This window comes from Macaca nemestrina, chromosome 3 (genome assembly GCF_043159975.1).
Source record: "Macaca nemestrina isolate mMacNem1 chromosome 3, mMacNem.hap1, whole genome shotgun sequence".
NCBI lineage: Eukaryota > Metazoa > Chordata > Mammalia > Primates > Cercopithecidae > Macaca > Macaca nemestrina.
In genome coordinates this window covers 5,332,497-5,349,962 of record NC_092127.1, presented here as the reverse complement: position 1 = coordinate 5,349,962, position 17,466 = coordinate 5,332,497, and the positions used below count along the sequence as shown (strand labels likewise).

General features: G+C 43.0%; 1 protein-coding gene across 16 annotated transcripts in view; it reads right to left on the bottom strand.

Annotated features, from left to right (window-relative positions):
- Nucleotides 1-463: 463 nt before the first annotated feature.
- The window catches only part of LOC105466575 (acyl-CoA synthetase long chain family member 1), a 73,864-nt gene continuing 56,861 nt past the window's right edge, over nt 464-17,466 (bottom strand). For 10 of the 16 annotated variants that reach the window (XM_011715621.3, XM_011715614.2, XM_011715622.3 and 7 more), the window contains exons 10-21: nt 17,230-17,303; nt 14,469-14,546; nt 12,393-12,527; nt 10,678-10,812; nt 9,956-10,051; nt 8,909-8,981; nt 6,997-7,085; nt 6,259-6,375; nt 4,197-4,340; nt 2,686-2,787; nt 2,502-2,573; nt 464-2,131 (exon numbers count right to left, since the gene is read on the bottom strand). In XM_011715621.3, the coding sequence (XP_011713923.1) occupies nt 1,991-2,131; nt 2,502-2,573; nt 2,686-2,787; nt 4,197-4,340; nt 6,259-6,375; nt 6,997-7,085; nt 8,909-8,981; nt 9,956-10,051; nt 10,678-10,812; nt 12,393-12,527; nt 14,469-14,546; nt 17,230-17,303 (1,256 nt within the window). In that variant the 3' untranslated portion in view covers nt 464-1,990. Of the gene's footprint in view, nt 2,132-2,501; nt 2,574-2,685; nt 2,788-4,196; nt 4,341-6,258; nt 6,376-6,996; nt 7,086-8,908; nt 8,982-9,955; nt 10,052-10,677; nt 10,813-12,392; nt 12,528-14,321; nt 14,400-14,468; nt 14,547-17,229; nt 17,304-17,466 lie in introns of all 16 variants that reach the window. The other 6 variants (XM_011715625.2, XM_071092761.1, XM_071092765.1 and 3 more) reach the window with 2 other exon arrangements.

Below are 17,466 nucleotides of genomic sequence, written 5' to 3'. Positions count from 1 at the left end.
CTTTAAAATTGTAACAGAAGGAATAGGGTAGAGATAGAAGAAAAGAAACAAGAAAAAGTTGGCTGCTATAAAGAGACATCTAAAATAATTCTACAGTAAGGGAATACTAAATACTGCTAAAATACAATAGTGGAATTAAATTCACCACAGAATCACCAGTTACAGCCAGCATCACCTGAAATCCATTTTCCAGCAAGGAAGCTGCATTTTCAGGACCTTCTCTGTTATTCACACCATGACTTTCTTTTCCACAACCAGTTAGGACTTTTGCCACAGACAACCTGGTGGGAGGCTCGGGTCAGTGTCAGTGTCTGAGGCCAGCTGAGTTAGAGGAGGGTGACTAAGAAGAAAAGGAGACAACTGGGAAGGATTCCAGGCCCAGGGCCATTCTTGCTCTCTGCTTGTGCACATTACAGGCTGTTCTGAATATTAAACGTGACATTAAAAAAGATGCCTCACTCCCTGAAATGCAGAAATATTTATTTTGGTTTCCTTCATTGTTTTTGGAAATTCTGTTTTGGTTTATAAAACATAGAAAGAGCCAACACTTAAAGCAAACATTCAAAACCCCAAGGTGACAAATTATTGACTTTTTGTGCAATTAAGAATACATATATGAAGTTAGGCTACCAAATAGTGTTATTACAATGACAATTCTTTAGTGCAAGCCCTGTTGTGCTTGTATATAATACATGTACTCGCACATACCCCAAAACAGCTGCTTTAAATGTACAAATGACAGCTCAATTCAGTCAAATGTGGCAAAGACTCACAAGAAAGTGAACTGCTGTTAATTTCCCAAATTAACTTAAAAAAATCCCTGGAGAAGTTAATCCCAGGAAATGAACTTTCCAGATTTCTACATCCTAGAATTTTGGCTTCTCAAACACATTTCACAGAAATCAGGTAGCATTATAAGAACATTTACTTATTACTGTCCATTTCAATAAGTACCCAAGTATATTTACTCCCTTAATATCTTTAAAGAAATGCTTGCCTGAGAGTTTATTTTTTGGGGAAAAAGGCAAGTTAGTCCCAACATGATCTTTTGATATGAAAATCACATTAAAAATCTGTTGGCCAGTACACAGAGTGAGTGGTTCAGTGAAGATAAAGTAGACAGTTATTCAGGCGTCATAGCTGAGCATGGCTGATCCAGGTAACTCTTTCTTGAAATGCTTGTCTTCACTAGAGAATCTAAGGCAGATTTTTAAATAACCCCTGAAAAAGGATGGAATGGGGGAATCAGGCCTGGAGAACAGAGTCCAAGAACATTCTGCCATGAATGAGAATCCATGCGTTCTGATGTGCACCCATTTGCCGGAGGCTCCTTATCTGCACGGTTCTGAGTTGGATCTGCCCTTCCGCTTACTGGAAACCTTATGCTCCAACAGAAACCACAGGGGACTGGAGAAGAACATGAGTTTCATAACCCTTATGAATCAGAAGGGTTCTGTGAATGCCTGTGAGAAGGGGCAGTAGCAGGGATTTTAAAAAATCTCTGGTCCGCTTGTGAGATTCTCCAGCCAGGACAGTTGTTCTTATTTTTAAAGGGAACGCTTCCCTCTAGTGCACTGTACTCTTTAGAGCAGCAGACGGCTGCAGAATTTGCAGCAAGTAGCAGACATCTCAGAGATAGCAAAGTCCTAACCCCTTGAATAGAAAAACAGGGAGACAGAAGATTTAAAACCCACCTTTTTAACTGAGGAAGTCTCAAATAACTTAGCACATTTATAGTTTCCCCTTTACAATTTTTAAGGCTCATTTGGGAAAGTGTGTATCACCATAAACATGGTCTGCAACATGAGGTGACTGTAAGGCAGTGTTCTGTTTCCTCTAACATTCCTATGAGAAGAGCCCCAAATGGACAAGTCAAACACGAACGCTTCCTTCCCTACACGTGCTGTATTCAAAATTACCAACATCAAGGCCATCAGCAGGAGAAGAGATTGTGGAACTGTGCCGTTTCCTCTGAGCTTTCTTCTTCACACTAAACCTTGATAGTGGAATAAAGTTCATCTATCTGCGACCTGAAATAGTTCCGCAGCTCTGGCCTTTTCGCCTTCATTGTTGGAGTCAGAAGGCCATTGTCGATAGAAAATAATTCAGGGTGCAGTGCAATGCCTTTGACCTGCCAATAAACAAGGCAGTTAAAAGAGGAAAGAAGACACAGGCCACCGGTCTAAAAAGCACGTAAGCCTTGGAGGGGATCAACATCCTCCCGCCATCCAATCTATCCTCTCATTTCAGCCAAGCTGCACTTTCTCCACAAAGGACAGGCATCCGACTCTTAGGAGAGGATTCGGGATCATATTCTGATGTCCAGGAAAAAAGAATACATGCTCTTGATTTAAAAACCTCTCCCCTGTCGAACCGCTCCATTATTTATTCCTCATGCATGTCTTTAGGTCACCCCATATGTTTATCTAATCTACCTGTAAAACATCTTCAAGTGGAAAATTTGTTTTACAGGAATTCATGCACTCAGATGCAGGTCATACCTGTTCAAATGGTTTTAGACCAGAATCCTTCCCAAGTCTCACCATGTCTTCAAGGATAGCTTTTTTGACATCCTAATTGGGTAAGAAAAATAAATTACTTCCTCTGTTGGAGGGCCCTGAATATCTACAGGTACATTTAATGCCAAGTTATGATGAGGACAGACTGGACGCTTCAGAACCTTACCTTATTTCTGCACAGTTCCTCAAAGGACCCATCAAATCCTCTCTTTTGGGCCCAGGGACGTAATGTCTCGACATCTGGTACCACAATTGCAATGAGAAATGCCTTTAACACAGACAAATGAGTCATTACATAGCTTGATCCAAATGCTCTAAAATAGGGGTTATTTTTCTGTCTTATGGCCCCCTGGGAGAATATGATCCAAGTTATGGTTCATCTCTTCAGAACATACTACCCCACTCCCCCAGGAGTTCATTCAGCCCAGATTAAGAACTCCTGGCTCTAAAATGTGGATGGTATCAGGAATTTTGCAATTAGTGTTTTTAAAAAACCACTGGAAATAACAATCTAACAAACCTCTAATTTGTATTTACTTCTGTGTACTTATTTTTTAGAAGCAGGGTCAAATAAACAACGTGATGGATATCAGAGGAACATGATGGATATCATGAGACAGGAAAAAAAGGGAGCCTGTCTCATGCTTGTAATCTTAGCACTCTGCTAAGCTGAGGAGGATCACTTGAGGCCAGGAGTTCGAGACCAGCCTGGGCAACATAGTGAGACTCCATCTCTACCAAAAATTTAAAAATCAGCTGGGTGTGGTGGCTTGCACCTGTAATCCCAGCTACTCAGGAGGCTGAGGTAGGAAGATCCCCTTGAACCCAGGAGTTTGAAGCTGTAGTGAGCTATGACTGCCACTGCACTCCAGCCTGGACAACAAAGTGAGCCTATCTTTAAGAAAATAAATAAATAAAATTTATATAGGTTCATTTTTAAGAAAAATCTCTAATATCCCATTCTTTATAATCTAGTAACAATAAAATTAAATAAAAATCAAAGAATGAGAAGATTCTAGATCAAAGGAAAATAGCTGCAATCTCAAAGAAAAATAAGTGCATTCTCTTATAAGAAAATATACTTCTAAAAAAAATAATTTTAAAATAATAAATTTAAAATAATTTTAAAATCTTACAACTTTTCAAAAGGTTAACTTTCAGGAAACCAGAGTCTCTCTCTTCTTTGGCATCATCTGTCCAACATTTTGGCAAATACCATACATGTTTCACTGCAATACTGATTTTGATTTTCAATTTTGAGTATTCTTGGTTCACAACCACCATTTACTCAAAAATGATTAGGAAGCATATCATCAATAGGCTGGGTTTAATATGTGTAAAAATTTTAAACTTTCTTATAACCCATGTCAATATTTTCTTTCATAATTGGAAACATATATTACCTACGCCCCCCTCCCCCAGTATGTTTATCCAACCTCCCTTGGTACATCAGACCTCTCTCAGTAAAATAAAAATGTAGAAATTAAAGAGAACAAATTTTTCTGAGTAGGAAATGCCAAGCAGCAAAAATCAGTAACAGGTCAATGATGCTCTAGTATATTAGACATGAAAGCCGATTTATAGGCATCTCAAACTTCCAATCACATTTAAAGCCCCTGGAGTACCAGGCAATGGCAACGTCTATGCAGCAAAACTGATGACCCAGAAAGCACATACCTGCAAGCTTTCTCCGTGGACAAACACCTGAGCAATAGCCTCACTTCGTATGTAGATATTTTCAATCTTTTCAGGTGCTATGTATTCTCCTTGTGCTAGCTTAAATATGTGCTTTTTCCTGTCGATAATCTTCAAGGTGCCATTCTGTTGATCAGAAGGGAGGGGGTTATGAATGGGCTGATGGCTAGTTTCCAACCAGGATGGATCCCAATAGAACAGTGAAAGGTATTTAATACACACTATTGATTCATTCTGATATCATCCCACAGAGGTCAGCTATGATCCCATTTTACAGAGAGGAAAACTAAGAATGAGCGAGACTGAGGAACTTGTCCAAGGCTATTCGGCCAAGTGCAGAGATGGAGAAGGGGTCCTAGAGCCTGTGCTCATTCAGCGTCACCACTTGGCACCACTGACTGGTCAACACTAGCAAGGCTGTGCTCGCTCACTACGCCCCCTGCCTGAATTAGGTGCGTAACACCTGGCTCACCAAGTGACTCAAGTTCCTTAACAGCAGGAGCACAACTTTTCCTTCCAAAGTGCTCTGCACAGAGTAAGAGTTCAAGAAATGTTTCCTACACAAAGGCCAAATTCCTGTTTTCTTCCTCAATGTCTGGAGGGGTGCTCTTGGCCCTCTGGGAAGAGTGAGTCAACTGTGGAAGTGTGCTAGCATCTCTGGACCAGACCAGTCACATCCCAGTAGTGCCGTAAGCAAAACACTAGTCTCACTTTCACCCCATCCCCACACCGGGGCCACTCTCACGCCTCCGAAATTGATCTGTAGAAAGTGTCTAGCATTCTTTTGTTCCACACCAGTTCTCCATTTTCAAAAGGAGCAAACCAAGGTCCAGAGAGACTATGGGATGTGTTTGTGAGTGCCACAGTAGAATTAGAACTGACATTTAATCTTTCTTGAACCGGAAGAGGGGGACTTAATTTATCTCTAAATAGTTTGGGTATGGCAAAATCTGAAGCCATTTTGGGAGGTATTTTTCTAATCAATACAAATTCGAGAGAAGTAAGCACCTAAAATCTACAAGAATCTGCCAATACATAATAATAAAAATTGTATTTGTAATTTTAGTGCTTGCAATCAGCATAGTAATAACTTTGAAACAATAGGTTACTGGTCAAACCAACAGGTGGGACAGGTCAGGCTTCTTGCACAAGCTTCTCACTCTTAAGATAGACTCTTCAGAATTTCTCCACAGTAAATGATTCTGAGACTAAATCCAACTAAATTCAAGGAGTTCGTCTAATATGTAAAACACCTTATTTTTAATGAGATGACAAACCCAAGAAACACATTTATTCCCAAATTCTTGCCCATCCTACATTGCTGGAAGTCTACCACAAACTCCCCCATATCTTATTTAACTGAGCCTCAACATCACAGCTCAGTACGGACACTGTAAAAAGCCACTGTCTCTTTGTGTTCCAGTTGAGAAGCAACAACCAGAATTGATGTTAAGCATCAAAACAGGCCGGGAGTGGTGGCTCCCGCCAATAATCTCAGCACTTTGGGAGGCCGAGGGGGGCGGATCACCTGAGGTCAGGAGTTCGAGACCAGCCTGGCCAACATGGTGAAACCTCGTCTCTACTAAAAATATAAAAATTAGCCGGGTGTGGTGGTGGGCACCTGTAATCGCAGCTACTCGGAGGCTGAGGCAGGAGAATCACTTGAACCCAGGAGGTGGAGGTTGCAGTGAGCCAAGATCGTGCCACTGCACTCCAGCCTGGGCGACAAGAACAAGACTCTGTCTCAAAAAAAACAAAACAAAACAAAAAAAACAAAAAAAACCACACACACACACAACAGACAAAAAAACCAACAAAACAAAACACATTTGCTAAAGTTAAAGTGAAAATCCAACCAAGGATGCTAAGTGTAAACCTGTCCCCTGCAGGAAATGGAACAGTCGACATCATACCACTCACCAAGGAGGAAGGGAAAGAGAAAATTCAGGGTGCCACTGCCACGTGGCAGCTGTACAGCAGACTAGATATTTTCTTCCCTACAGTGGAAGAGAACTGTTTGTGACCAGAGGAGGTGGCAACTTACTGGTAACCATTTTCCAATGTCCCCTGTGTGTAACCAGCCGTCTTTGTCCAAAGCTTCTGCTGTTTTCGCTGGGTCCTTCAGGTAGCCCTGAAATACATTTGGCCCCTTCACACACACCTAAAGAAAAGAAGATCATCAGTGAACAGCAGTTACTGGGGCTTCTCCAGAGAAAACTGGTGTGTGCATGTGTGTACGTGTGTGTCTGCCCCAACCTTTAGCTGGAAGCCCTAAACTCCAGGATACAGAGGGAGTTACCAGAGCCCCACTGGGATCTGCGAGGGATCTCCAGGGCCTCTACTTCCCTTCCTGAATCACCTCAGCTCTGGTCAATTTGGAGGGTGAATGCTTGCCCTGGGTTCTGGCTCAAAGCTGTTGGAAAACCCTGCAGGGGATGAAATGCCTTTTAAGTAATTAGGCTTCCCATCCAGCAGCCAGCAGCTCACTAATAGGAACCCAGGGCAATCCACAGGCAGGAGCTTCGTCCCTTTCTTTGCAGGCTCTGGAGCCCAAATCCCTATGAGGCCTGGCAGAGGAAGGCAGGCATCTTGTCCCTGCCGCCGAGTCCCCGAGAGCTGAACATAAATGTACCCTCGGAAAGAAGCCTGGCAGACTCCAGGATCACCAATGAAGTCAAGCTCAATGGCTTTATTGAGCTGCTGGGAAATACCACTGCATTTGCAAAGGCCAGCGATCACAGGAAACGGCAGTGAGGGGAAATGACTGACACTTTTCACTCACCTCGCCCTCGCCCTCAGCAGCCATGTAATTCATTTCTTCCACATCAACAAGTTTTATCAAATTGCACGGCATCGGGGCCCCAACATGGCCTGTATGTTAAAGAAGCAAAGGTCATTCCTAAGGGAACTAATTATAACCTCAGGTCACATTATTTTGATAGCGAACAGGATTCCACAAAAGAAAAACAGCTGGGATAAACTTCTGATTTCTGCAATTATAGCCATTCTCTTCCTAGTATAACTGAAGAGAATCTATTCTTAGACTAGGGCAGAACACATTTAGTCTCTTCAGGACCTTTTCCAAGTGTGATGCTCTGTTATTTATGAGTCATTTGGCCTCTATGTGAAGGTTCCTACAAACACCTGGAAGCAGGCTCTCTCAAACCTTCAGCCGGCTTCCACCCTCCAACCGCCCCCACCCATCACTTGCACTCATCTTACACAGACTTTTTTTCTTTTTTTGAGACGGAGTCTCGCTCTGTCGCCCAGGCTGGAGTGAGTGGCGCGATCTCGGCTCACTGCAAGCTCCGCCTCCCGGGTTCCCGCCATTCTCCTGCCTCAGCCTCCCGAGTAGCTGGGATTATAGGCGCCCGCCACCGCGCCCGGCTAGTTTTTTGTATTTTTTAGTAGAGACGGGGTTTCACGGTGGTCTGGATCTCCTGACCTTGTGACCCGCCCGCCTCGGCCTCCCCTTACACAGACTTCTTAGCATCCCTGTTCTTCGTAAGAAGAGAGAACATATGCAGCTTTGGCAAACCTGACACACCACCTGGTTCTCATCAACATGGCCTTTATTTCTTTGCATATGAAGAAGCATGTCTTACAGTTTTTACTAAGATGGGACAGTGCTTATTTCTACAGTTAACTTAACTCTCTTGCGAAAGGCCGTTCCGACTGGGTTGTCTTTTCCAAAAGCAGCAACATCAGACATTAGATATGTTAGATATTAGATATCACATTGGATATCACAAATAATTCTTCCTATGTTTTTATAATTTGAGCTTCTAGAGATCAGTATCCCAAATTCTCTGTTCAGGAAACTCAGGTTAAAAATTAAACAAATACCATAAAGAAGATTCACAGACTGTCTGTGTCGGTTCCAGTAGAATTATGTTACTAGACGGTGCTAGGTTCCAGAATCTACGTTACTAAATGGTGCTAATACTTATAATACTCCAAATAAGCCAGGGAAGTTTATTTATCACAGTATAGAATTTACTACTCAGGTGACACAGAGGAAGCACAGAAGTTCTGTAGTCAGGCCGGGGTTGAAATCCCAGCTCCAAAGCATAATGCTGTGTAAATTCTCAGATATTATTTATGTGTTACTTAAGCAACAATCTATCATTTCCTCTGAGAAGTACCAGAACTTATCTCACAGGGACGCTGTTGGGGTTACACGGACATCAGGTGCGTCCTAAGCACCCATCGTAGAGGCTCACCCATGACAGGTGCTCAATGATTTTTGTTTGTCCTCCTCCTTTTTCCTTTTGAGAAAAGACTCTTTGAGAAAAAGGACTTGTATTTATTCCTATTGGTAGTCCTAACACCTAGCACAGCACACAGTACAAATTTAATAACTATTTGTTGTTTAAAATGACCAAATAACGAGACCCTACTCAATTACTAGGAAGCTCTGTTGGGCCAGACATTCTCAATCTGGAACACAGGGCCCCCTCTCAGATGTCACTAGTGGGGTCTAGGCAAGTCCCTGCTGCCACCAGCTTTACAGTCAGATCCCCAATGCCACCCCTCAGTTGCAGGAGGCGTTTTCCCCACAGTGCCCTGATTTACAAGCAAACAGCACTTTTGTTTAAGATGGTTAATGAACCAATCGGTGATTAACCCAATTTCAGACATACCAATAACCCAGTATGAACAATATTCCCAAAAGAAGCCTCCCACAGTCATACCTGCGGTCCAGTCTCCAGGCATGCTCAGGCAGCACCCGGCAGTGCACTCGGTCTGTCCATAGCCTTCATAAAACTGGGGCACCAAGAGACGGGACATTATTAAGGACAGCACAATCACACCTTTGCTGGAAGTGCACAATGAAGTATCACTAACTCCCAAGTCATGGCTGACTAGTGAAATTTCGTTTCAAATGGTCTGTTCAGTAAATTCATTCAATGGTCCAGTGTGCTGTACGCCAACACCAGCCATCACCCAGGTGCACCCTCTACTTAACTTCCTGTTGCCAAGCAAGGGAGAACCCCTATGTGACTGGTCACCACCCAGCGGCAGTGAACTCCCTTGGCCAGTTCACAGGACGTGTACCCCACACATGTCCTGTCTGCCACCAAATCCTCCTTTCCCCCTTTACTACAGGTTGTCAGCATGGTGTGCGGGTAGGCTCATCACCTGTGACCCATTCCACACCCGCATGCTTGCTTCTAAAGGTTAGACAATCTGGTGCCTGATCCTGGAGAAAATTCAACAAATGGCAGACACACACGTTCCCCTGCCTAGGGTAAAAAATAGACATGTGGTTGCTTCTCCAAGCAACCTAGTAATAACATATCTTCCAAACAAAAGTAACACACACACACAAAGCAGGGGTGGGGAAGGACTGGGGTGATGTTGGTGAACGGACACAGTCTCCATCAGGAGGAGCGGGTTCAAGAGCTCCATAGCACCGCGGGGTGACTACAGCTAACAACAATGTATCATATCCTTGAAAACTGCCCAGAGAATAGATTCCAAGTGTTCTCACCATGGGGGGAGAAAAAAGCATGGGTGGTAAGACACATGTTAATGAGCTTGACTTAGCCATTCCACAATGTTTACATACATCAAAACATCATGTTGTATGCCATAAATACAGATACGCTTGCCAATGAAAAAAGACAGACGCGCACACACACACACACACACACACACAGAGTACAGATGACTTTTGGCGCAGAAGAGGACTGGGCGTCCCAGTGTGGGAGAATCAGGCGCCCTGACATCCACCTCACCTGACAGCCCAGGGCTGCTCTGAGGAACGTCAGCACAGTGGCAGACACCGGTGCGGCTCCCGTCACCATCAGCCGGACTTTTCCGCCCAGGCTCGACTTTCAGGGAGGGAGAGTAGGAGAAGGCAAGGGTTACACACCTGCAAGTCGGCGGCCTCTCCGCCAAGGAGGCCCGCTTGGGACCCCGTTCCCTAACCCACAGCTGAAGGCCACATGGAGAACTCAGTGTGCACGATGGCAACACAGGGCTCCAGTTTGTTTCCACCCGTGACTGCCCTGTTCCCTCCCAAAGGGGACGGAAGTCAGTCCCACCTCTGCAGAAGCTATTTCAGGAAACTAGAACACGACTGGGGGGATCTGTGGCAACTACCACAACTCTGGCCTTCTGGGGGGCACAATATTATTACACATTATCACTCATGCTTGAAAAATTACCTCAAGAGTGACATACTTGTTCTGGAAAAACGAAACAAAATGGAGAATGAGAAAAAAGGCCACACTACCCTGAATCCTTTTCCCCCTAGATGGTTGCAATACTGTTTATCTTAGAAACTGAGGCCTCCTTAATGGCTCTGCCTTAGTTTTTAAACGTGTGCCAGAATTAAACAAAAACATGTCATTCTCTCCCTTACCTTCATCTCTCCCTCTCACAAAAAAAGCCCTCCCAGAACTCTGAAAACCGGAGCTGGTTTCCATGGGAGCAGCGGCTGTGAGTCACGTGTTACCTGTACTTTGTGGAAGATCAGCCGGTCCCACAGGCTGTTGTTTCTGATGATGCCGCTGCGAAGCTCTGCTTCTTTCCTCTTGGAGGCAAAGTCCAAGAGCCATCGCTTCAGTGTGGTGTTTGCTTGTCCGAAAATCTAATGAGGCAAGACATGAGAAGGTTTTCACGCCTACTAGAAAGGCCAGAGTCAAAAAGTGTGGAGAAATCGGAACCCTCATACACGGCTGGGGAACACAAAATGGCACAGCCGCTCTGACAGCCTGGCCAGTCCTCTTAACAGTCCCGTGTGGTCAGCACAGGACCAGCAATTCCACACCTTGGTATACACCCAGGAGTAACGGACACATACATCCCCACATGCCCATCAAGCAGGAATGTGTAGGCCAGGTGCGGTGGCCTATGCTTATATTCCCAGCACTTTGGGAGGCTGAGGTGGGTGGATCTCCTGAGCTCAGGAGTTTGAGTCCAATGTGGCCAATGTGGTAAGACCCCATCTCTACAAAAAATACAAAAATTAGCCGGGCATGGTGGCATGTGCCTGTGGTCCCAGCTACTCAGGAGGCTAAGGTGGGAGGACTGCTTGAGCCCTGGAGGTGGAGGTTGCAGTGAGCCATGATACCACCACTGCACTCTAGCCTGGATGACAGAGAGAGATCCTGTCTCAAAAAAAAAAAAAAAAAAAAAAAAAAAAAGAATGGATAAATAAAATGCGTTCTATCCATACAGTGGAATATTATTTGGCCATTAAAAGGAATGAAGCAAATATGTGCTACATGGATGCTCGTGAAAGAAGCCAGTCACAAAAGGAGCATATACAGCATGATTCCATCCATAGAAAAGTCCAGAATACAGAAATACACAGATTGAGAACACAGATGAGTGGATGCTTAAGGGTGGAGGGGGTCTGGGAGATGACAGCTAAAGAATAGGTAAGTGGTGATGATGAAGGTGGTGGTGAAAATGTTCTAAAATTGATTGCAGTGATGGCTGCAGAACTCCGTGAAAGTACTCAAAACCTTTGAATTATACACTTTAAATCAGCAAATTATACAGAGAATTATATGTTGATAAAGTTGTTCTTTTAAAAAGAACCATTAAAAACATAAGAAGGTTCTGAGAGAGAACAGAAGTCCTGCCTCTAAGTGAAAACTCATTCTGGAGACTGCCTGCTCGTGCCCCACACGCCTGACCCTGGCTGTGTGGTCCACGCGATGATACCCACCACAGAGGGGCTGGTGTTCTCTTGGGCTCTGCTGTGGCTTAGTCACTTCCTTCAGTGTGGCCAATTAAGTAATGTTTTACATGTCCATGCAAGGAGCTTTACAATGAAGAAAACCATTTCATAGTTACTATCCTCATGTGATCCCATTAGCAACTTTTGGAGACAAACAGTAGGAGAGAAGAGGTAACAGTCCATGTTATACACGAGGAAGCAGAGGCTCAAGTGTTTATTGTAAAAATAAAATAACCTCCCACCTTACACTTGTATTGTGACCACGGTTTACAAAGTGTGTTCAAGTGTTTTCTCTTATAATCCTTATCAACAACTCTGGGAGGTAATGCATCCTAACTTTACAGATGAGTAAACTGAAGTTCTACAAGACTGAGAGGATTGTCCAGGGTCATGCACATGGCACATGGCACAACCCAATTCAAACCCAAGCCCCTGCGTCCAAGTCAGAGCTCAGTTCTGAGACTTTGCTGCTTGGAACTTACTCGGTCAAACATACGGTTCAGCAGTCTTGGAACCACAGGGAAGACAGTGGGTTGAAGCACCTTGAGGTCATCCATGAGCAGCCTGATATCTCCTTGGAAAAATCCGATTTTAGCTCCATGACACAGCATTACACACTACAGGGGCAATGGAAACAACAAACATTTTATCATCACAGCAGGGAGTACAAAACATGGACAACACCCAACACTTCAGTTTTAGCAGTTCAGGCCAGTTTCCAGAAATCTTAAATTTCCTAAATATAGGTAACTTAAAAAAAAATGTGCATTTACTAGTCATTGTACAACATGGAAATGTGGTATTTCTCTTGGTTATCCTGAAGATACAGGACTTAGTAAAAAACCAGGCTGTGTTGTTTTTAGTGATGACCACAGAGATTCTACTCTTTTAGTGTGGTGGTAAGTGGTAGTCTGTTGAATGAATGACATGGTATTACATATTCTAAGTATTTTTAGTGGCTGGGTACGGTGGCTCACGCCTGTAATCCCAGCACTTTGGAAGGCCAAGGCGGGCGGATCACTTGAGTTCAGGAGTTCCAGATGAGTCTGGCCATGTTAGAGTGAAACCCCACATCTACTAGAACAAAAATTAGCTGGGCGTGTGGCGGGTGCCTGTAGTCCCAGTCACTCGGGAGGCTGATGCTGGAGAATCACTTGAACCCAGGAGGCAGAGGTTGCAGTGGGCCAAGATCATGCCACTGCTCTCCAGCCTGGGCCACAGAGGGAGACTCTGTCTCAAATATATTTATATAGCTTTCCAGAAACTTTACGTTTAATTTATTCTCAGAATAAAAACTTAACCTCTTGCCTAGAGTTCAAGTTTGTGAAAGTCTCACTTTCTTTTGTTTGAATCTAACTAAAAGTTTCTGAAAGGCCACCAAGTATGATGAATTTGTGACACCAGGGTATCTAATACCAAAGTGGCTTGCGATTCAGCTAGAACACACTGCACGATCTTTCTCCTGTCTAGTACAAACCGTACTGGCAAGCCATATGGACCTGACAGTTTGCCTATTTTAAATTTTAAAAAGAAAAGATTCAAAAGATGACACAAGGGAAGTACAAACGTTCTCTGGCTTAAAAGCAGAAACCACAAGAAAGGCACACCATGGTTCACTGTTTAACAATTACAGCTCAGAAAGCTTTTGTTCAGTGTGGCCTGCCTTCTAGGCACCCCTCTAAAACTTGTTAGGTCCAGCAACTCATTTGAGATTGCTTCATAAACCCAGAAGATCCTGAGGTGTGCAGGACGTAGAAGGAACAGATGGCAGAAGGGATGTAATCGCCTTCGATCCTCTGGGGTGAGCAAATCCGACAGGGCAGCTGCCATCCAAAGCATTGGCTGTTAGTCACCTCTGTCTCCAACACAGCAGCGGGCACACAGCGAGAGCTCAGTAACTACTCACTAAATGAATGAATGGTGCTCATTGTTTTTTCCTACAGTATAAAATCCAAAATTGTCAAAGAAAGAAAAAAGGTGGTTCTTGGTCAGTTTTAAAATTAGTCACACAGTTGATTAAAGGGAGCCTAAGCAAAGGTCAACTGGAGGATCATTCTCTTTTTCCAAGGGCACTTAGAATATTGCTGAAAAAATTAGTCTCAAGCCAACTTGCCCATTATGAACAAGCACAATCAAAACTAGACTCTCCTTACAGAACAGAAGCCTCACTGGGCTTTGTAGAACTAAATTAATAATGACTTTTCTTTTACAGTTGATCTTTCTGGACTGATGTCCATATTAGTATCCTTCAAAAGTCTGAGCTCCTAATTTTAAAATGAGTGATTAAATTCAAGTATCCTGTTCATACTCAGAAAAAGAATTTATATTCTTTCAAATATTCTGTACCATTTCTAAAACGGGGCTGAGCAAAGAATTCTTTATAGGGATGACAGTTTGCACGTCACACTTACCTTCATGAGCTGTTCATACATGTGTGCAAGTGGTAAAAATGAAATGTGTGTGTCACTGGCATTCAAGGGAAGTACTTTCTGTAAAACACAACAACTTAGCAGAACATACACAACAAGCAAGCAAGGAAAACAAAACTAAATGCCTACCTCTACAACTCTCTCAAACATATGGGCGAGAGGCAAGAAAGATATCAAAGTATCATCTGGGCAAGGATTGACTGAATTCTGTAAGCAAAGACACCAGCAAGGCAGAAAAGCATTAAGACTCCCAGTAACTTTCCATTTTATTTCTGAGCACATAGTACCTCAACACTGAGGAGAAACAGCTTTTGCTTATGGTCTGCAATTTTTTCTCACCAAAGAATAAAATGAAAAGTAAGGGGCATGGTGGCTCACGCCTGTAATCCCAGCACTTTGGGAGGCCGAGGCAGGCAGATCACTTGAGGTCAGGGGTTCAAGACCAGCCTGGCCAACATGGTAAAACCCCATCCCTACTAAAAATACAAAAATTGGCCAAACATAATGTCACATGTCTGTAATTCTAGCTACTCAGGAGGCTGAGGCAGGAGAATCGCTTGAACCAGGGAGGTGGAGGTTGCAGTGAATCCAGATTGTACCACTGCACTCCAGCCTAGGTAACAGAGTGAGACTCTGACTCAAAAAAAAAAAAAAAAAGCAATATTTTCATTATTCAAATAAAGTGGAAGTCACTCCCAATGACAAAGTAAATTCACTTCAGGGCTTTAATCAAAACAAGGAAAATTTTGCCCAAATTGGAAGGTTAAGGGATTATGTGCTCTAATCAGTATTTCATCACTACAGTATCCCAGTACCCAGCAAGTTCAATTCTACCTTAAGAAATACAGGTCCCATTTCAACATAAAATTGCATTTTATGTTGCTAAGGAAAAGGAGGAAAGAAGATAAAAGAAGGTAGATTTCCAAGGTCCTTAGAGTATTTTGAGTTTGATCAATATACAAATACATAAAGCCCTACTTTACATAATTTGTTTAATGCAGCCTCAGATCCGGCACCCAGGAATTTGCTCTCCTATAAAATACTGATCATGATGATTAAACAGACAGATTACGTTTGGACATCTGGTTTCCCTCAGAGTGGGCCTTACTTAGGGCAGGCACAGTGAGGGTTTGTATAGAATATTCATGTTTTTAACATAAAGAATTCTGGCCAAAACAGGGGGTGTCCAACAGCAGCTGCTGTCACACCAACTAAGAAATGAGGGCATTGTCGTTACCTAGGGGATGATGTACCAAGTTCTGAGCCATGCCCTTTCCTTTCCTAAAGCTGGGTCACCCTTAATAATAACGTGACAATGGATGAAAGCATCGACCCTGAGCAAACACAGCAGCCTCAGAAGCACCGGATGTGGGCTGAGCATGCTGTAATCTCAGCTTGACTGTATTCAAGTCTGACAGGCATCCCAAGTCGTACTTCTCAGGATGAAATTGTTCTATTAGTATAATGAGAAATCAGACTCCATTCTACCTATACTTTTCAACATTCTGATTTAGAACAAAAATATTGTCCATTATCATGATTAGACATTTTACAAAGCTAAGAAGACAGATATTGTAACTGATATTGTAATCGATTTGATATTATAATTGACTTTAAACAAAGTTCTGTAATCATTTGCCTCAATGAACCCACCAATGCATTTTAAGTTTTCTTCGAAGGCCAATTACAACATTAAAATTTCACTTTGGTAAGGTACTAAATGTTGAACTCTGTTTAGAAAGTACACACCTTTATAAAGGGTATTTGGAAAGGGTGAGCCAAGTAAAATAAGTGCAAAATCCTTCAAAGATCAGTTTTCTGCAGCCACCAAACATGTCCATTCCCCAAAGCCATTAAGCTCAGGCTCCTGCTACAAAAATCAGAGCTACAGAATACTCCCAAAGAGACTGCAAAAGCCAATTATGTTAACTGTAAAAAAGAGTATGAGGAAAAGGCATTATATTGTTCAATAAGCACCTTTATAAAGGGCAAGTTTGGAATAGGCTCTTGGTGTTATGGACTGAATCACATCACCTCCTTCTAAATTCATATGTTGACGTCCTAACTCCCAATGTAGATAGGGCGCTGCTGTGACTGTATCTGGAGGCAGGCTCTGATCTGATAGGGCTACTGTCCTTATGAGAAGCGGGAGAGACACCACAGCGCTCTCTCTTCGCACATGTATGGAAGAAAGGCCATGTGAGGATACAGGAGAAGGAGACTGTCTGCAAGCCAGGAAGTCAGCCCTCACCAGAAGCCAAATTTGCCAGCAGCTGATCTTGGACTTCTAGCCTCCGGAACCGTGAGAAAATAAGTGTCTATTGTATAAGCCACCCAGTCTGTGGGTTTTTTTTTTTTTTTTTTTTTTTGTTATGGCAACCTGAATAGACTAAGACACTGGGTAGTAAACTTTAAAAGTAGGGAAAATTAGTTGAAGTGCAAGTCTTTAATACTTCTAGTGCAATGGAAGTCACACTGACCAAAACAGATAATAATAATTCAAAAACTTTTAGCATATCATTGCCAATTCAAAATAAATTATTTCCCAAATGCAGGGACACTGGATAAAAACACAAGACAGTCCATCTCTTCTCTGTCCTTTCTTGGACATATTTCTAGGGCAATCTCCAAATAGAGTTTCACTATATTAATGTTGCAGTGAACTTCATCTGTCAATTCACCTTAATTATCACAGAGAAGGGTTGGCGATTAGGTCCAAAGTGAAAAAAGAGAGAAGGTGGACTTGGGCCTAAAGTTCTGACCTTATCCATATGTCACCTCATTTCTAAATACCACACAGGCCTAACACAGTGGTGCCACCTTCAGCACTTTCATTCTCAAGGACTAATGTCAACCAGTGAGGAAAGATGACAACATCCCAAAAAGTTACCTCTGTTGCTTTCACAAAAGCTGAACAATCGCTCACTATGTTTCGATGAGTGATCAGTGCTCCTTTGGGGTTGCCTGTGGAGCACATATGAAGCAGAACAAAGTTAAAGAATGATAGAAATGAAGGAGGCCCAGAAACCCCGCATAATTAGGGCCTCGGACACCTCTACTGTTAAGATACATCGTGAAAGCCAAATGTTGAACACTAAATTCCTGAGCAACCTGCAATCCTTTCACT